This window comes from Eleutherodactylus coqui, chromosome 2 (assembly GCF_035609145.1).
Source record: "Eleutherodactylus coqui strain aEleCoq1 chromosome 2, aEleCoq1.hap1, whole genome shotgun sequence".
In the NCBI taxonomy this organism is placed as follows: domain Eukaryota; kingdom Metazoa; phylum Chordata; class Amphibia; order Anura; family Eleutherodactylidae; genus Eleutherodactylus; species Eleutherodactylus coqui.
In genome coordinates this window covers 132,457,474-132,479,070 of record NC_089838.1, presented here as the reverse complement: position 1 = coordinate 132,479,070, position 21,597 = coordinate 132,457,474, and the positions used below count along the sequence as shown (strand labels likewise).

The following is a 21,597-nucleotide window of genomic DNA, read 5'->3' as shown; positions in this document are numbered from 1 at the left end:
CATCCGCCACGTTTAGAAGAAAGCATGCTTCATCACCAACACAGAAGGGGGTTTCTTTACCATAAGAGCAGTGAGACTGTGGAACTTTCTGCCTGAGGATGTGGCGATGGCAAAATCCATAGAGGCGTTTAAGAGGGGACCAGATGTCTTTCTAGAGCGCTGTGATATTACAGGATATAGACATTAGGTGACCAAAAAACTTGTTGATCTGGGTTTTACATTCATGTAGGAACTATCAAACTATCCAGGGATTATTCTGACTGCCATTATGGATTTCTTCCCCCGAATGGGCTAATTGGCTTCTGCCACTTGTTTTTTTTTTTGCCTTCCTCTGGATCAACAAGGGGGTTGAAACAGACTGAACTAGATGGACATTGTCTTCATTCAACCTAACATACTATGTTACTATCTCTTGCTGGAGGCGGGGTATTCAACCCACGTTATCAGGAAGAGAATTGTTTGTCACCGCTGAGGATAAAATAGAAGACTCCCGAAGCACCTAGAGAGCAGCGAGAGGGACCAGGACGGCGCCTGCTAGGTAAGTATTAAGACACACCCCCCACCCCAATAAGACACTGTGCCTCTTTTGGGGCAAAAATTAATATCAGACAGTGTCTTCTCATCGGGGGAAACATGGTAGCTCTGTTGAATATTAAAAGTAGTGATGTGAAAGATTCAAGTGTGACGTGCAAAAATAGATGAAATTGGAAATGAGCAAATACCTTTTCACAACACTGTACATATACCTCTTTATGAAAACAAGCCCGCATTTGTATACGTCAACGGTAAAATACAGTTATTTTCAGGATAAAAATAAGATCCGTGAAATGTGTGATTGTGTAACAGAAACTATACATATTGGTGTAAGCCCAACAACCCATAAAATAAGCCAACCAAAATAGGCAGCATTCTTAAAGGGCTAAACATAGATCAGAATAAAATAATATCCATAAGTCTATCATCTATAACATTACAGTACATCTCAGTAAATACCCAATCAGTAATTACAGCAGAGGTGGAAGTGATAACACATTTTGTACAATTTTATAGGAAATATTTGGCTGCAGTACTCCCTCATAGAGGAAGCTTATGCATAATGCAGGAATAGCATGAATAATGAAATAGGAAGGTGCGAATCCAGACATCACACAGGAAATATATTGCACTTGTTTCTAAGTGGAAATCTAAAAGGGAAAACACTTCTATACGGCGTATTAAATATTATTCAGGCTGGCAGTTGCTTGTTGCTACATTGCTATAAATGACCTTTTCCTTTAACATTCCATAATGCAGTCCTGTGAAACGTAGGTCGTCCCATGTACATTTTATTTATTTTTAAACTTGTTTAACAATAGCACTACACAAACAAGAGTTCAAGAACCACAGACAGGTAAGAATACATACGTTGTTAAAGCATACCTAACTTTTTAACTGACTTTTCAGAATAAGCAATGTGTGTTTTCATGAAGACTAAGGGGCCACTTAGACGGAGGGTCCATTTATTTCCAGTGTAAATAGCAGCCGTTCATTATTGAACAGCCGCTATGTTAAGTTAATGGAGGAGGGGGGGGGGGGGGGGAGCGAGGAGTGAAACATGTAACATAACCACCACATGATAAGTTACACCATTTCATTATTTAACAAAAACTAGGCCAAAATGCAGAAGAAGCATGTGAAAAATTAAGTACACCCCATGAATCAATAGGTTGTACAACCACCTACAGCAGCAATAACTTGAATGAATTGCTTTCTGTAGGACTATTCACCCCCCCCCCCCCTCCCCCCCATCGTTCTGCTTTACAACGTTGCTACTGTTCATTGAGGTTTGTGGGCATTTTCTTATGCACAATTGTCTTAATGTCCCACCACAACATTTCAATTGGGTCGTTTTCTTTTTCAGCCATTCTGATGTAGATTTGCTGGTGTGCTTGGAATCCTTGCCCTGTTCCATGATCCAGTTTCCACCTAGCTTTAGAACAGATCACTTCACATTTGACTAGATTATGGAATAAAGAGCTCTTCTATGGTAGACTCAGCCTGTATTGTGTTTAGCCCCAGCTTCCTCCAAAACGTATCAGTTAAATGTTCTATTTTGAAAAGGAAAACTCAAGTAGCACAAGTAACACACTTTTAATAAGGTCATACTTACACATGCTGCTTGCAGCCGCACGCTCACACTGTATTAGTGCTTTCTCAGCTGTAAGGCACCCCATAGTGGTTGGTGAGGAGTCATCAAAAAGGCAGATTTCACTAAAAGCAATCAGAAGCTGCAGCAATCTCTGGTGTACCGAGAAAATTGACTTTTTGTACTTATTTGTTGCATAGACAAATGAGGGTTTGGGTGAGGTTTATGTATTAATATGTATCTCAGTGGTGAGGCCCGGTATTACCAGCTTTGGGTTAGTGATGTCGCAGAGGAGCATAAAAAAAGATACTTCAGAAAGTTTGCAGTAGTGAATGGGACTTTTATGAAGAAAGTAATACAGTATCTTGGATGTGCAGGAAGAAAGAAAAAAAGATTTCTGTGAGGTGCACCCTACACATGTGACCCTAACCTAATGCGAGAAAAGAGGGCTAGTCATACTTCATGTAGATTTAGGTGTAAACAGAGAAAAAATATATATATTATTTATATTCGGAAAGAACATCCTTGTATGGTAATACAGCTTTGCGGGCTGTAACTACAGAAGAACATGAATGGCTTGTGAATGGAGGACAGAATTATCCTCCCACCAATCAAGCTGCCTGGTAACAACTGGTTGAAGTAATAGGTGCTTCCTCTGAATGGCAGGTTTTTTTTCTGCCTGAAGAATATAAAAATATCGCAGCTGGTGCTGAGCTACATTATGTTTGACTCCATGAACAGCTGACGCAGGCTTTGTTTCAACGTGAGTCATCCGTATCTTAACTGGGAGCATTATGTCTTTTTATGGAATATGCTTTTACTGTGCAACTTTCTTCTGGTCCCCCACACATGCAGTTATTTCACATTCATCCTGTTCCCTGAAAGTCGGATGTATATCACACCTACACATCCCTCATGCCAGATACATGACCTCAATATTTACAGAAAGCTTCTAACTCTCTCATTATAACATAAACCTCAATGGCAGTCTTTTATAAATGGAAAACCTATTTCGTGTGTCCAGCTACTGCAAGTAAGGCTTTGTGACTTTTTTTTTTATCCCCACCAGAAGAAACAAACAAACAAAAAAACTTTAAAAAGCCAGCATTTTAAAAGATAGTACAAGTGTTTGAGTGGCATTTGTTTCTTTATTTACACACTTTGAACATGCCCATGTACAAAAAAAAAGCCATGTTAACAGCCTGCCTCCCACTGATCAAAATTCGGATATCAAAAGTTTCAAAAAGGGCAACTTTAAAGAAACGGATCCACAAAAACACTAGTTAATAAAATAAACTGCAGCAGTTGTAGTATGTTTAAAAGGGATTTTACAGGCCTCAAACTTTTCATTTTTCTTTTTACACAGCCATGGAGCGGTATAAGCCTCTGTTCAAATTTCCATTTGCGCATTCTGTCATAAATACCAGAAAAACAGAGCAGCGGTATTTCCCAATGACAGAACCACACAAAACCCATTATAGTCAATGGGTTCTGTCATTGTGACAGATCTGACGGCCGCATTTTCGTTCTTCTGTTCCATAATGTAACAGGAGACCAAAAATATCAACAAAGCCTAAAACAAGCAAAAAAAAAAAACAACCTTCTTTCAATGGTTTTCTACCCAATGCCAGTCCCCCGTGCCCTGATACACCAAATCCGGAAGACGCCGGATCAGGTATTCATTGTGTACATGATTGCTCGGCCAATCACAGGCTTCAATGGCCATAGCAGAATTACCACTGAAGCACAGGATTGGCTAAGCAGTCATGTCAACAATGAAAGGCACGTCATGGCAGCCAGCCTCTTCCGGGTTCAAAACAGGTTCGGGATGGGGAGCTACTGAAGGAGGTGTCATTTTTCTTTATTATACACCCTTTCAAGGTAGTAAACCTTTTTTCTTGAACTGGAAAACCCCCTTTAATATCTCCCTATTGACTGCAGTGTTTTTTGAAATGCCTCCCCCTAAAGTTGTTGTATGTGAAACCACCCATATAATTATATTCTGCTGTCATAGTATCACTTTCTCTTTACTATCAGTAGCACTCCTGAGCCTCATTTATTTTCTAAACTTCAGCTCGCCTAAAATTCTGTGCTTTTGTCATAAGGTCAATGGACACAGAAAGTACAATACAATAATTCACAGGAACATGCTCTTTGGTAAATGGATCAATATATATGTACATTCTGTATAAGCAAATTAGTCTGGCAGTACTAAAAGCATGCTCTTTGCCAAGTCATCTGCTGAACTATTAATGCCTTAAAGACCAGAGTGTTTCAGTCCTGAAGGACGAGACACCTTAGTGACTTTACTCATATGGTGGTTTTATGGCCCTGTTTTTTTTCCCCCGGCCAGCCAAAGTTATTTTTGCTGCGCTTTTTTTGTCACATAGGGCTATTTAAGACCCTTTTTCACAGAAATTTTCCGATTTTGTTATTTTATTATATATAATTATATATAACGTAAAAACAGGAATGGGTACGACATTTTGTTTAGGATGTTTTGATATATAATTTGTGAAATCTCGGATGAAAGGGAAGATATTGCAACGGTTTAGGTTGGCATTGGATAGATTATATAAAAATTTATTCTGTAATTTTAACTTATTTTTTTTTCCTTAACACTTTTGTCCCCCATGAGGTCATATAATGCAGCTTCCTGCATTCTCTACATAACGTTTACTGAGCACTATGTAACCTGTAAAAGAGAAGGCTGAAGTGGTTAAAAATTGCTTCTGTCTTCTCCTGTGTAGAAGAATTTCTCAGTAGATGTAACCTATGCACATATTCTAAATGCCTTATGACCTGGCACTAAATTACATATCTTTACTAATGTTTGTAAGGCAGGACATTACCAGTGTTTTGCAGTCCAGACTTAAAAGCCCTTTAAACACTTTGTGCTAGACATATTTACAATGTGTACCACTTCTGGAAAAATCATGAGACATTATGGTTTACCCCCTTGTTTGACAAGTAACCTCTCTCTGCTGAGCTTCATCTTATCTCAGAAGCCTGGTCAGCAGGATCTCGGAATACGATGTGTAGACTGGATATACGTAACTCACAGACAACCAAGTGGCAGCACAGAAAAATGAAAAGCAACCACAAAAGACCTGCGCAAATCCAACAAGAATCCCTCAACTTTAAGCTTGTGGAGTTTGCTTAGACCAACAACCAACCATTACTACACTGTGAAATTTATGAATCTTAAAAGAAAAGCAGCCTCTAATGTACATGGATTATTTTTCCCCCCAAATTATATAAAGGGTGTCTGCAGAATACCTATCCAGGACCAAGAGAGAGCCTTCAAGCATTGCGTAAGGCTGTCCTTGGAGTATGCTTGTTCCAGCATTAAAATAATTCATCCTAAATGGATTACCTGGTTAACACAATAAATGTATTGATTGGTGACAAAAAATGCCATGAATGAATCAAAATCAGTCAAATAAAGGGTCCTGTGCATACTGCATGGTAATAGATACATTTTTCTAACATGAGGCCAAAATGCAAATCACAAATTAAATCTAGACAAACGTCAATGGGTTTAGTTCCAGCAAAATGGCATTCTACCTCATTCTTGAAGGGATGTGCCTCAGTGGCTCGCAGCTTGCTTTGGAACCTGCATTATTGGACAACGCAGACCTGTTCTTTGGCCACCACATTCCCCAGACTTGACCCCTCTGAATTTCTTCCTGTAGAGTCACTATAAGGAAGATACCCAGCAGCACCTTATGATGCTGGCGGACTGGAGAGACAAATATGAGCAGCCTGAGAAACAGTGACCCCAGAAGTGCTACGCTGCCGTCCATTCTGGCACACTCAACCATGTACATCTTTGTATAGCAGCTGACGGTGGTCGTTTTTAACATTTCCTCTGAGATAATAAAGCTTATTTTTTGTTTCAAGTTCTGTATGTCTCTTTCCATAGTAGTCTGATATTGTTATTCTGATTCATCTAAAATAGTTTCCCTTTGGTTATTTTAGCGCTGGAAAAAGCACACTCCAAACACATACCCTCACGCAATGCTGGAAAGTTGTCTTTTGCCCCAGGATAGACATTTCTGTAGACACCTATATAAAAATTCTTGTTTGTATGACTTCACATATACAATTATTTTACAAGAGAATTGGGTATCAGTTGAATGGCTTTTGTGACACGTCATATTTCATTTCATCAAGGGTTTGATTTCAGAGCCTTAGGCCAGTTTTACATGTGTATTATAGGCAAGTATCCAGGCCTGACCATGGGTCTACTGACCAGAACTCAAAGCATCATAGGGATTATGGAGTGAACAATTTTAGTCCATCTAATTGATAGTTTCCAATATTTGCTTAATCTGATCAAAATTCTTCATTTGTTATAAGTGTAAGAAATAGGCAGATCTGATGGCCTCCCAAAGCATCTGTTCTCCTCCTGATAATGCGGTTTGCTTCCCCAGAATCTTCTGGTCACATTTACAATAAGACCGGTGTATTCTCTCTATCGCCTACATTTTTCATCTGGTCTGCTTCTGCAACGGACTAATCAGAATTCTTCACTGATTAGATGAGTAGCGCATAGCCATTTAAAAAGGGGTTTTCCGGGCAAAAACAACTGATGATCTATCTTCTGGTTCATCTCCCAGGATCTCGAGTAGTGGGTTTCTGTCAATTTCAACTATTGATTATGTATCCTATTGCCCGGCCTACTGTCAGTGCATCAGGGCGGATGTGCATCGTAGGGAACGGGTGCAGAAGTGTTCTAGCTGGCTTTACTCCCACTGAAATCAATGGGAGCTGAAGCTGGCTATTACACTTCCGGCAACGGAGATGGCCGAAGAAGTGTGCTAGCAGCTTCAGCACCCATTGATTTTAATGGCAGTGAAGCCGGCTAAAGCACTTCTGCTCCCGTTCCATATGAGGCATGTCTAGCCCTCTGCACTGACAGCGATCCAGGTGATCAGCTCACCACTAGTGATCCAGAGTGGTGAGTCCCCTTTTTCTGATGGAAAACCACTTTAATTAAGAAAAAAGAATCAAAACTGTTACGCTAGCCATATCTGAACTGCGATTCAACGTGACAACTGTTGTAACTATAATTTATGTGATAAAAGCAGTTTTCAAAATATTTAATTCCCACTAACTGAATATTTCCCAAGTGTAGAAAACAAAAAGATGGCAGGGGCTGACAGAACTAAATTCTTTATTATAAAGAAAATCTACAGAGGAACAAACCTGGATGGACTTTGAAGCCTGTAATGGTACATGCCAAAATGTACAGTCATATACATAAAAGTGCATCATCACAACAATTTAACATCACACATGAGTCTTTGAAATGAAAAAAAGTCAAACTTTTTTTTTTTTAAGTTTTACTTTTTTTTTGTGAGCTGGATTGAGTGTAAGGGAAATGTAATACACAGAATAAAAAGTTGAAGTTCCTCTAAAAGTTTAAAGGCACTTTCACATGTACATACTACAGATGTACACCTACACAAGTAATTAACAGTCAACAAAAACTGCTATCGGTACTGTAATCCAAAACGGACAGTAAAGACGATACAGACACATGGCTGTGCAAGAGTTGCAAAGAACTCCCTGTGGGCCTCGCTAGTGACCGGGCTGCGTACATCTGTACACATCCACCTACAGTACTGCAAATACAGAGAACCGTCAAACTACACATGTATGTGGCAACACACTCTCCAGGTCCACTGCTTCTAACATATTCTTGTACTACACTAACTCTAATAAGAATACACAGTCTATTACAATTATACACATTTCCAATTGTTAAAAAGACATTTATTTAACCCTATTATGTCACACAGACCAGAATAAAACAAGTACCAGGCGAGGCCTGTGCTTGATCAGAAGGGAATTCCAGTTTGTTCCTGTAAGTTCCAAGTTCTCATCTATGATCATGTTAGGACATAGCGGCGTACGAAGAGCCCGGTCGCTCATAGAACTTCTTGGCTCAACTCCAACTACAAGCTGGAGTCTCCAATGATGAACTATACAGCTTGTGAACGAATGACTTGCTTCTCTACACCAGAATCCTAGTAGCGATAATGGACTTACCTACATGGCCCGCAAACTATGGTTACAGAAGCGAAAAAATACTAGACTACGTTTTAAAAATATGCCATTGTATGGTTTTCCTTGTACGTGTCCCACATTTGAGTTATGGGAGCACGGTTCACGTCTTAAAATAATTCTCCCAAATGTAGCTTATAAAGGGCAATCTATTTTGTGGATCGGAAATAAATGGAGCAGTCTATAGATAGAATCCAAGTGTAATCCCATAGGGTTGACAGCATTTTACCATGCTTATCTGGGCCAACATATTCTGATTTATAGCATAAAAGTAAAACCTTATATATATTACACCATAAATGGATTTCCCCAGTAACCTACAAAAAAAGTATAAAAAAAAGCCACACAAGCAATGTGCTGGCGGTAAGTATATATACAAATCATATATACAACTAAAGAAATTCTTAAAATAAAGCAATGAAAAACAAAAAAGAGTACCAGTATAATAGTGTAGGCCTAGCATAACTCAGTATTAGTAGCATTCGAGGCCGTTGTATTAGATTGTGCAGTTTGTACATTTCAATGGCAGAGTAAACTCTGCTCATAACAGGTTAGTACGTTAATGGACAGGTATGAAGAAAATTAATAAGTTACACATAGGAGGCAATAATAGAGATTTACGGTGGCTCTACACATGATCATGTTTGTCTGGGATACAGGGCTGACATTAACCCTTTCCAATCCAATTCGTATCCTGGTTTTCCTAGGGTGCTTACTCTTTTGTGCCGTTACACAACGGCGCTATATGCTGGCTAAAGCCAGTACTGCATGAGGTGACATGTTGGATAGGCTCCGACAGCAGAGAGGCTGGCAATATACAGTAAGAGAATCCCGACGGACGTCTTCCAACATCAGAGCTGTACAGCCTTAAATCGTAATGTTTTCAGACGTCAGACAGTGGATTGGAAAGGGTTAAAACTGTGCTGACACCAAATCATCATCCAACATTGTGTTGTACTCCAGCCCTGATAGCAGAGCCTTTAGCTTAAAGTGAAAACAAAGACGGACGCACAACTTTTCTGACTACCTGTGCGTCGTGCATCAAATCTAATGTATGATTAGAATTAGAAGACACTAGACAGCTGGTTTGATTGGCCACTGCTGGCCAGTCAGAGCACCATACAGTATCTTCGACTACCTATGCATACTAACGTACAGTGTGCATAAGGTAGTCCGAGAAGTGTTGCAGCCATCTTTGTTTGTCCAGGACCGGAAGGTTGCTTTCATGTCTTGAATCCACGTAAAAAACCACAACATTGGATAAACTGACTGTAAAGATAATGTATTCTAGATTTTAGCTTGGGTCCATGGCAATATCAACATGCCTAAACGTAATGCTTTCTATCACAACGAATCCAGCCACGCACAGGAGCGTCCTTGAATAGCAATATATTGTTCATCTCTCTGTATATTGTGAATGTGCAAAACAACTTTCTTCCACATATATTCATCTCTATACAGAAATATATATAGAGACATATTCATGTCTACCTATCGTAAGAACCACATGCAGTGCATATTGTACACATTAATATTTTCCCCATTATATCTAACATTGAGGAGGGAATATACAGTCTTAACAGTGGTTATAAGATTAGTTGTCGGTCCAGAGAAATACTTGTTTGGATCTACCCCATGTTTCTTTAGAGGTTTCTACAGCAAGCAGTAAGGCCCCAAAGGAATGTAATGCAAAAGTCCTACGGAACAAACTACTAATGGGTTTTCTTTAGGCTGCTCTGCAAACCAAATAGACCTCTGTATCCACAGATCCGTGACTCACTATGAGTTGTAATGTAAAACACATGGACACTTCTCATTCTGAATTGCCCACAATACATCTAGAATAGATGAGAAGTCTGTAAAATAAGTGGGAAGCCATTGTGATCTATGTTGCAAAGTATGCAATTTGTGCAGCATCAATTCTTCAAGTATGTTTCTATGTGTTTTCACAGCTGTAAACACACAACACAGTCCAGTTTCTTGCAGTAAAATCTTAGTGTAGATGCGAGTGTTTAATTCTAGCTTCAGTATAAACATGCCACTACTGATATCATAGCAAACGTCTGTTCGCCTAATTATCCATAGGGTACTATTAAGCATGACATTACATTGTGCATGATTTGTCAGCAGCCCCTTGAGTGGCCTGGGATGGTCCTATGCCAGGGTTAGTTTTTGGTAACACGATAGGTTTTGGCCTTAAAGCTGGAGGCTTTAATTGTACACCCATTCGAGGTGTAATCATGGGCTTAAATGTGCTCATTGTGTCATTGGATGTACTAGTACTACGCCGGATTAGTGGCTCTGTGTTCTTCAGTATGACATTGTGAAGAGGACTCAGAGACTCCGTTGATGTTGCTGGGGTGGGCGAGTTCTTTATTTGCTCGAGTGTATCCAGTACAACGTCTGGTGCATGTTTCGCAGAACTCTGGCGTTCAAGCTCACGCAGCTCATTCAGGGCGGAGTTCATGGTCTCTTCTATATCCTGCTTAAAAATACAAAATAGAACAGACTAGACCACAGTTCTAGAAAATACTGATCATCATTTATCACTGCTACAGTGAACATAAACTATATCAAACCAGCAGACCAGGTCATTATACCAAAAGGAGCAGCTCAGCAATTACAAAAGATATCTAATGATATTTAATGAAGGAAAAAACTAGGAAACGTTTACAGGTAGAGATGGTATAAGGAAGATATGCCAGAATAGGACATTCCTTCGGATTCAGTCTGCCTTTTACTTACATGTGATAATGTATTATATTATAGGCTCCGCTTTCACACTACTTGGCAAAATTATACAGAACACATTTAAAGAGAAGTGTGCGTAATGTATGGTATCTATTTATTGCTGCTCCATTAGATAAATGGTGTGAAATGTTAAAGGTATCCAATGCCTTTCGTGTAATCAAAACCCTCCACTGTGTGTATGCAATGGTGTTCTCCACCATGATACAGTCAATGGGATACATTGTGGATCGTATGGAGTAAGAATCAATGCAACAATAAATACATAAGATACTTTCAAGAAACTTTTCTCTTCCACTGCTCTGTATAAAGTCAGCATTGTGTGACAGGTAAACATGCACCTAAAATTAACAAAATAAGATAAAGGACATTTTGGGGCCGAAGGGAGATGCTTTGTAATATCACAAGTTTTTTGTTTTCTTTTTTTACATACCTGAGCAATACTCTCTTGGTCAAGGTTCTTGTGGTCATTAAAATTTGTGTATTGTCCCGATGATGTAGACCTACGTATCGGAGGACTGTCTATCTTTTTTAAAGAATCATGACGGCTTATGTTAGTCAGACTTCCATGGCCTGGTTTACGTCTACGTTCAGGGCTGTCAGTATTAAGGTTGCGGTTCTGTAGAAGGGCACGTGGGCTACAATGGCTTGAAATATTGGAAGATCCAATTTCCATCGATGAGTTGTTGAGTGACTGTGGAGGATGAACTGGGCAGTGACTATCATTAGACCTGCCTGAACGGCGAGAAGGAGCTGGTGGATCTGTTCGCCTTCTGTGTCTGCATGACCAATAACAAAACAAGGCTTTGTTACAATTTTTTTTTTTATTTAAAACAATCTTACAATAAATGATCACAGAAGCCATAATCATAAGTCACACACGAAATTTAGACACACACTGTGGGAAACCTCATGTCGTAACCAAATTTTCTGGCTGGCAAGGGCATGGATAGAAGAGAGTGATCTTCTTACCTGCCAGAATATAAATCTGGGTGTCGGTCAGTTGGAGAATTTATGTCTTTACATGATGACTTATCTTCAGTTACTGGACCACTGCTGGTTTCACTATCTGCTTTCTGACTTAAGGAATCTGAAAACGTGTCATCCCTAAAATTACAAATTAATTGTTTGCGTGATACTCATTTGTGCCAACATGGTTTTCCTAAGCATTTATAAAAAAAACAAAACAAAACTAACTTACATATCTTGTACAACAATATACTGGTGGGGTACTAGTCCATCAATTCCATTGTGTCGTCCTTCCCACCAGTCTTCAGATGCACGATGGTACAAGAGAAGTGATGCACCCTTCTTGAAGGACAGCTCTCGAGCAGACCGTCCAACGTAGTCAAATTTAGCTATGGCTTCAATTGGTTCACATTCTACAATCAAAAGTTCAAAAATATTTAGGACACTGATTGAGAGAGAAATAAAAAAAAAAAAAAAGACACTGACTGGCTTTGTAAGGGACAGTTCTTATAATTCTATTTACTGCCCATTTGTTGTTTACAAAATAAACACATAGCACTTTAAACATTACAAAAATATTTTCAAAAATTAATATCTTAACCCTTTGCAATCCAATTTTGGATTCAGGGTTTCCTAGGGGGGGTTTTCTCTTTCTGCCGTTATATAAAGGTGCCATATGCTGGCTAAAGCCAGTACTGTGGTATGGGAAATGCTGGAGAGGCCCCCCGACAACAGAGCGGCCAGTAATATACAGTAAGAATACCCTGCCGGATGTCTTCCGACCATCGGAGCTGTACAGCCTTCAATCAGAAGGTCTTTAGACGTCAGACAGTGGATTGGAAAGGGTTAAGGCCGCAATTCCCAAACTTTTATAATAATCATTCAGTGACTGAATGACGAATGATAATTCCTTTGCTACTATTCATTGTTGAGTTTATGCAGGCATAAAATTTAAACGACGATCGGCCCATGTAAGCTGGCGGCATTTCATAAATGAACGGCTACCTGTTTATGTTGAATGGAGGCGGGCAGCTAGAAGAGATCTCCGGCATGCTTCACCTCCATTCAGCAAGCAATCAATGCACCCGTGTGAAAGCACAGATGCTGTAATTGTTGAGAATCTGTCGGGCACTTAAGCGCTCGACTGCCGTTACATGTACGAGGACCCTTAGTGGTTAGTATAAAAACACTGCATGATCCTAGGCTTTTTTTTTTTTAAATATGAAACTGAAAACTAAAAGAATGAAAAACACCAAAAGCTAAAAATAGATTTAAACAAAAAAAAATATGTATAAAATGCCATTTTTGGATGACATTCACTTTAAGCACCGAGGTCTATAACTTTTTTCTACCTTTAAAACTTTTAAAAACACAAAAACTAGTGAGGCGGCTTATTGAAAACTTGCAATCACTGTAAACTGGCTTTCATTAGGGCGTCTAAGGTCTGGAGCGCTCTTTTTCTACAATGCACCACTCAGAATGTAAACCCTTTCATGTCGCATTTTCCTTTCTATGTGTGGGCAGCAAGGTCGAGAAATCAAAAAGATAACAAACAAGGCTGCTTTGTTTGTAGACTAAACAGTGTTGTTCCCAAAGAGCATATTCCAAGGCCATGTTAAACCAAAAGACATCATTAGAATAAGAGCCGTGTCCCAGAATACACTTGTGCAGATGGCTCACAGTCAAATGCCCAATATTTATTTGCAATTGGTTGTAGCTGGAGGATATAAATAGCAGTATGACTAATATGACATATCCTCAGAACAGCACATAATAGATAAGAATGTATACAAAATGAAGAGGACTCCAGATTAGAGTTTGGTTATCTAGTTTTTTAAAGATCTAAACATAGAAAAATTCTTCTTTTGCAGCATCTGGCAGTCCGAAAATCTAAACAATTTAGCATTTGTTTCCCCCCCAAAAAATTAAAAAGTCAAATAATCTGGAAGCTCACAAAACTGGAAAATGTCAATTTCGCAAAGATGCCCAATCTCTCGTCAAAGCAAAGCTATAACAGCAACTTTTATGTTATCTTTTTATGTTAGACTGCTCTCCTAGAGACCTTACAAGTTTTCTACCGCCTTTTAATAATGCAGAATTTTAAAGAGGCGGCTTTAATGCCGGATCATAAGAATTTCACGTATTTTTCAGAATCAATACGCCAAAAAAGTGCGCAGGCAGACCAAAACAAAGTAGTCGCAAAGTAAAATATGCCATGATTGGTTTCTTTAAAAAAGCAACATGGATCATTCATTCCCGCTTTGCAAGCCAAAAGCAGCATACTGATTTAACCCCTTAACGACTACCAATACGCCTTTTAACGGCCTATAACGCCGGCCTATGTATGAAGAGAGATTGCGGGGCAACCTCTCTTCATACGGTGTGGGTGTCAGCTGTTTATTACAGCTGACACCCCCGCGCAGTGAGCCGTACGAGTGTCACGGCAGCCGTGGTCCTTCTGAAAGGCCACAGGGCTGCCTTAGCAGACTCCCTATCAAGCTGTCCCCGTGGGGTGGCTTGATAAACTGCCTGTCAGATTGCATTAGGATGTAATGCAATGGCATTACATTATACTGCAGGAGCGATCAAAGCATCGCAAGTTGTGGTCCCCCAGAGAGGCTAAAATAAAAAGTAAAAATCAGATCAATAAAGTTTTATTAATTGTAAAAAAAAAATTTAAAAAAAGTCATAAAAAAGTTTAAAATCTCCCCCCTTTTGCCATATCTATATTAAAAAAAATCTAAACCATAAAACAAAAATACAAATTTGGTATTGCCACGTCCGTAAAAGTCTGATCTATCAAAGCAGCTCATTATTTACCCCGTCCAGTGAACGTCATCCCCCCCCAAAAAATAAAGTGTGCCAGAAATGAATTTTTTCTGTCACCGTCTCCAGAAAAACGCAATAAAATGCGATCAAAAAACCGTATGTATTTCGAAATGGTACCAACGTAAACTACAGGACATCTTGCAAAAAATGAGCCCTGCACAACTACAATGACAGAAAAATTTAAAAAGTTATTGTGCGCAGAAATTGGCGGCAGAAAATAATTTTAAAAAATTAAATGTCTTTGAAAAAAAAAAAAAAAAGTAGTAAGGCAAAAAAAAAGCTCTACAAGTTTTGTATCGTAGTAATCACACTGACCCATAGAATAAAGTTATCAGGTCATTTTTGTTGCAGTTTGTGTGCCATAGAAAGACTTGCACTGAAAGATGGCGGAATATTGTTGTTTTTTTTCATTTTACTCCCCTTAGAAAAATGCAACTCATCCAGCAAAAAACGAGCCCTCATACAGCGACGTCGATGGATAAATAAAGGCGTTACAATTTTTAAAAGGGGGAAGGAAAAATGAAAAAGAAAATAAAATAAAAAAAGGTCCGCGTCATTAAGGTGTTAAAGAGATTGTCTGGTTACTTTTTGAAAGTTTAATCTCAGGGCCATGTATGGGAAAATAACACATACAGCAGTACTTACCTTTTCTTGAGCCAGACAATCCAGTGTTGCAGCTCCACCTTTCTCCCAGTCTCTGCTTGCCAATCAGAGGCCACAACGTTAGTGCCCATTCTTATGGCATCAGTGTACACATCCTGGCCACCATGGTGCCAGGAGTTCGGAACAGTGGCACTGTGGCCCCAGATTGGCAGGGAGCAGTCACCGGCCTTCCTCTGTCAGATACTGGGAGAACCATGGGGCTGCAGACATAAAATTTTCAAAAAGGTATCTGGACAGCCCCTTTAATACGGAGTTCAAGGTATTAAGTTATGCACCAAGTTCTTAGTGGTGGCAGCAGAAAACCAATAACAAAGCCAGCCCCTTCTGTGTCATGGCCGATGCAGACAGATGGGGACTGGCTTACTTATTTAAGTGAGCCGCACAGACAACTTCCTGTGAGGTCACTGACAATGAGAGGGAGGGCAAGACGACTCCATACCACGTGATGGAGTATCAGAACCAAGCAGGATTAGAGATACTTGCTCCAGTCCAGATCCAGTAGTGCCAATATTTCCCTCTCCAGATAACCCTCTTAAGTATTTCTATGCAGGCAACTTGGACTTCTATATCAGAACAATTGAGCTAAACCTGCTTTAAAGATACATTAAGAAATTAAATCAGCACAGAATTGTAGATCTATTTAGATTACAAAATAAAAATGGTGTTCAATGGTGGACATAAGTATTTCTGTAGTGCAACAATAGAGTCAGTATCTACCACATAAACTTCATAGAAATGCAACTTGGAACATGAAACAAAACAAAGATAAAGGGGGAGCGGGAGGCTTGAGTAACTTCTACTGTCACGTGACGCCTCATGTGGCCCTCTGCTGGCATCTGTTGGGTGTACAAACTTGACTTCAACTCGAGTACTCAAAGGACAAGAGCAGTGAGTGTACGACTTCAGCAAGACCAGCACTGCCATCAGGAGCCAGGGAGGGCAGCGATTGAGAGGAGGGGGGTGACATTAATCACTTTATGGAGTCAAGGAGCTGCATCTACCGCGCCCGGATGACTCGGCGCCAAAGAGTAAAAAAAAAAAAGAATTTGGGACTGACTTATTCTGTGCTTTTTTGGCAAATACATGTGTGTAATGCATTGAACATGCTGGATAGTGCTATGGTGGCTGGTTCCCTTTAAGTACTTCCATAAGTAACAGCACAATATCACTGAATACATAGTTTTTTTCCCACTCCTTTATAGCAGAAATTGTTTACTGACTGCAAAGAACGTGCTCTACCAGTAAATCATCAGTACGGAACATTAAATGCAAGGACAAGAATAATGGAGTTAAAGCTAGTGTATCTTCCTAAGGGAAATGGAACGAGATACCAGTTGAAGCTAGTAAGGTATATGAATCTCGCACAAATCACTGTTAAGGACACGTAACCATATGCAAGCTGGAGGATCAAATCTTTTAAGCCATTCTGATTGCAAAATGTAATAAATCTTGGCAAATGCCGTCTTAAAGCGAGATCTATGTTGTTACTAATCAATAACACTATTTTCTGACATGCTTGAGTGGCAGAAAAACTAATCAATACACAACAAACACATAATTTGCTGACTTGCGCATCCGTCCGACACACTGATTATAAACTCCAGAACAGTTTTACGCTCCAAGGAAAGATGTTCATTTAGAGCAGATAAATAGAAGGGCGACATGGAATTCTATAAATGCACATAGTCCCATTTAGGACTCAAGCATCTACAAAAATGCAACATTTACAGTAATTTTTGCATCAATTTTTGCAAAAGTTTCAGAACCATTACTCATTTTCAACACAGTCTAAACTAGGGGTGCACAACATGCGACCCGGGGGCCACATTCGTCTCACAATGCCATTTTGCATCGCTGCAATTATATGGACACGGAAATATCTATGCGTGGCTGCACACATGTAGTTTCCATGTCCGGGTGTAGAGGAGTAGCACATGCCTGTTGCCCTGCTAAGTATAAATGATGCACTGTGTAGTCATGTCTGGGTCCCCTATATTAGGAGAATAAAGTCTCAACCCATTTGGCACTTGAGAAATGAGTATATTATTTAGGAGGCATTGTGTATGCATGCAGCTCTCGCCATTGTAGTTTATAGGACTTATGAAATGCCAGGCAGTTACCTCGAGCTCCATCATCTACAATGGAGAGAGTCACATGTCTCCTCCTCCTGCCACAATAAATGGAAGAATTTACTTCAATCTATTGTGGCATATTCTTAGGATATACCATAAATATTTCAGTTGGGAATATCCTTGCGGCCCTTGGAAGTAGTTCAGTATGACAATGTGAACGTCAGACCAGAAAAAGCTGTGCGCCCATGGTCTAAACCATATATTGTAAGTCAGTGTAGTACATATAGTGTAAAGATCCCCCATGTAGCAGTAAACCATGCACCTGAGCAACAGCCAAAGTTTGTGTCTCAAAATATTGGAATTTTTGAATTCTATCAATGTCATGGTTTACTTTTGCAGAAGTGACAACTGGTTCTGCTGCCATATTGGTTGGTCATGTTGTGGCAGATTCTTTAGTACAGTACATTTCGAGAACAGTAGCTTGTCATCATCAAGTGACATCTCGTAAATATAGAAGCGGATTCCCTTTGCAAAAACAGATACCATATTTTTCTGACTGTAATGCTACCTACACACAGGCAAGCGCGATCTTGGGCCAAGAAACTTGGCCCAATATCGCGCTCACCAATGTGCATTTTCACGCCATTTTGAGACATTTTTGACAGAAAACTGCCTCCCATCACAATTTGTGAAGTAGCGATTACCTGGCATGGCTTTCAGACACGTTAGAGGATCGGCAAATGTTTACCATTGTTTTCAATGGGAAACCTCGCACTGCACCCACATGTACATCGCACGCTGTGCTATGTGTTTTACTTTCCGATTGAAAACAATGAGCAATGCATTGTGAGGAACGTGAAAACATAGGACATGCAGCTCATATATATTACTCCATTAAAAAGAATGGTGTTCATATTTGCGTGAGATCTATCGACCTTAGATGCAAGTCTTAGCTGAAAAATTTTTTTTTGCTAGAAATGTCCCTACACGGTCTTTAAACCTTTGCAATCCAATTTTGGATTCAGAGCTTCCTAGGGCGCTTTCTCTTTCTGCCATTATACAATGATGCCATCTGCTGGCTAGAGTCAGTACTGTGGTATATGACATGCTGGAGAGGCCCCGGACAACAGAGTGTGAGGGGATATGTATATGTTGCCATATGTTTTTTATGCTTTTATACCTGTATGCAAGTTCTATTCAAAGTTAAAATGAGAAAAACTTAATCTGTCGCTTTACATCAGATATTCCAAAGGCCTTGCAAGGCGAAGACAAAATGTATCTTAAACACCGCAAGGAAGAACCAAGAACCGGACACGAAGGCCGTGTGCTTGGCTGTTTTCCCAGAAGCCCCGTATCTGGATAACGACTGTTCAACTACGTATATGATTTTCACTGTCTCAGGCGGAAATGCGGACTTTACATATATGGTTATGCGGTGAATTTGAGCCAATGAGACCATTACCCATTCCTAGTGATGTGACCAAAGGTTATAAGACCCCATGTAATCTGTAATAAAGTGCGCAGTCATGTCCCCGTGTGAGGAACTATACCAGACCTCCGTGTGTGGTGTCTCTTCTTTACCGCCGGCAGCGGGGCATATGGGTGGGCCTGATTGGTGCTGTACGCAGAAATTTCCCTGACAAGAGCACCCAGTAATCTACAGTAAGAATACCCTGCCGGACATCTTCTGACATCGGAATTGTACAGGCTTCTATCAGAATGTCTTTAGACTTCAGACAATGGATTGGAAAGGGTTAAAGTCACAGGGTGCTGGCAGTGCCAAACCCCATTGACTACTCCCTTAATAATCTGGCCAAGCGCTCATGAAGTGTTTTGTGCCTGATCATTGAATTGTGCTTCTTTTATGCACCTCTGTGCTCTGGTCCCTTACTGCTGCAGTTGAAGTGTAAGCTTAAGAATATCTACACAGAACCGAAGAGACAGCTTTCTCCCATACTCGTAGTAACGTTGAAGTGCTCCGAGTCTTAGCAGTGAGCTCAGCTCTCTCAGTTGCATGACACAACATTACGCTGACAACTTTTATTAAATTCAAGTAGCCTGTCTGGCTACAGAGGAAGTCTCAGCCATTGATATTAGAAGTTGGGGGCAGTCACTACAATCCACACTTCTGTCCTCAGCCATAGCATGGAGGAGTGAGCAGGAGCTGCATGGGACAGTGATCACCAGGTATAATTAGACAGGACAGGCATACAATATAAATCTTTAACCCCACCAATCCCTTGTAACAGGGATACCTCTCGACAGCAACAACAGCACATAGTTTTGTTGCTTGGAATACAAATATATAGTTTCTTTTTCACCATGACAGGATTTTGGATGTAGCCAGTATAGTCACTGCTTTGTGACCTATGCAGAGTTAACAGTAACCCCTCCACTTCTATACATCGGAGAAGTTTTAATTGTCCGCTGCCTAAAACCTGAGTGCATCTTACAGTCCAAAAAATATGGTAAATACATTAGAATGAGTTGCGGTGCTAGTCACAGCTGATACATTGCCAATATTAACCCTTTCCAACCCAATTTGCATACTGGTTTTCCTAGGGGGCTTACTCCTTTTCTGCCGTTTTACAACAGCGATATATGCTGGCTAAAGCCAGTACTGCATGAGGTGACAAGTTGGATAGCCTCCAACAAGAAAGAGGCTGGCAATATACAGTAAGAGAACCCCGATGGACATATTTCAACATCAGAGCTGTACAGCCTTAAATCATAATGTCTTCAGACGTCAGACAGTGGATTGGAAAGGGTTAAGGCATCCTAAGAAATAAAGTGTCAACCTTATTTGCTGTAACCTCTGAATTACGAATACATCGGCATTTCCAAATTTTAGACGAAGATACAGATATACTTTTTTAAAGGCTAGAAGACAGTATATCCAAAATTCCCCCCCCCCAAAAAAACACTAGAGAAAAACTCAATACCGTCTTCACTTGTGTGAGTCTCATTACCGCCGTCGTGATCAACTTCTTCTAATGTGCCATGCTCACTGTAAGGACTGTCACTGAAAATACAGAAGATAATGAAAACAATCATCAGCCTCATCACACATCAAACAGACGTACCGCAAATGATTTACATTGCCTACATCAAATGAATAATACATTCGGTGAGACAAGCCTTTAACCCATGAAGTTTATTAAAAGCAATGTGCATGCCATTGCTTTAGCAAATGCCAACTTTTGTCTGAACGCATCCATTTACTAGAGGCCCATTTGTCCAATTTGATAAAATGACATTACTGTAGAGACATGACTAACTGCCCATTCTCAGTCATTTCATTGCATATAGAAGCTTATTAAACAAAAGGCTCTTCTCCATTTCCTGAGTTACAGGATGAAAAACGAGACCTCTCTTTGCCGATCAATGTAATGCTACCTCCCATGTCGTCAGTGAAAAGGCATTCGATCCTATGTACATCTACTTAAGTTGTAATGTAAATGCCAGCGCACACAATCGGCTTCCACAACTGCATCTCAGAGAGGCGTTCTTGGAAAACATAACAGCAACAGTTGTATAATTAAAAAGTATTTCAGGAGAAAGAATGGGCCATCAGGTCATAAAACTCTGAACAGACGTGGGAGGGCAGTAACATTATTTGCTTGTACGATGCAGACAGGGACAATAGAACAGTGCTGCTCGTAGCTGCAATGAGAAGATTGGTCTCTAGTTATGAGTAACTCCAATATATTATTCTTCCTCATTCACATAAAAGCACATTTCAGACCTCGTTATGTTATAACAATTGACCTACCAGTAGTCATCTCCAGCCATACACTTCTCATAAACCGGGCCTTCCAGTTCCTTAGCATCTGGAAAAATATTTTCATGATGGATGATTATGGTTTTAACAATTTCATTCACATGAGCTTGACAGGACACCTGGTCTTGTATGTCTGGAACAGGCATCAACGTAGGACCAAAGCAGATTGCCAAGTTATATGGATCCATCATATTTTCATCACTATACTGAGAAAGGCTGCAGGGAACAAAATGATAAAAAAGTTAAAGTGGCAGCACGATACAATCTGATCCCCCAAGTTAGTTGAGGTGTCAATGTTCAGCACACACAGTGTACTTCTAAATGTTTTATTTCATATA

The 21,597-nt window shown here is 39.9% G+C and overlaps 1 protein-coding gene across 4 annotated transcripts in view; it reads right to left on the bottom strand.

Moving 5' to 3' along the window:
* Positions 1–7,287: 7,287 nt before the first annotated feature.
* Positions 7,288–21,597, bottom strand: part of SRGAP1 (SLIT-ROBO Rho GTPase activating protein 1) — a 170,649-nt gene continuing 156,339 nt past the window's right edge. For 2 of the 4 annotated variants that reach the window (XM_066591556.1, XM_066591558.1), the window contains exons 17-22: positions 21,251–21,475; positions 20,421–20,500; positions 12,147–12,327; positions 11,918–12,052; positions 11,379–11,724; positions 7,288–10,682 (exon numbers count right to left, since the gene is read on the bottom strand). In XM_066591556.1, the coding sequence (XP_066447653.1) occupies positions 10,302–10,682; positions 11,379–11,724; positions 11,918–12,052; positions 12,147–12,327; positions 20,421–20,500; positions 21,251–21,475 (1,348 nt within the window). In that variant the 3' untranslated portion in view covers positions 7,288–10,301. The remainder of the gene's footprint in view (positions 10,683–11,378; positions 11,725–11,917; positions 12,053–12,146; positions 12,328–20,420; positions 20,501–21,250; positions 21,476–21,597) is intronic. The other 2 variants (XM_066591557.1, XM_066591560.1) reach the window with 1 other exon arrangement.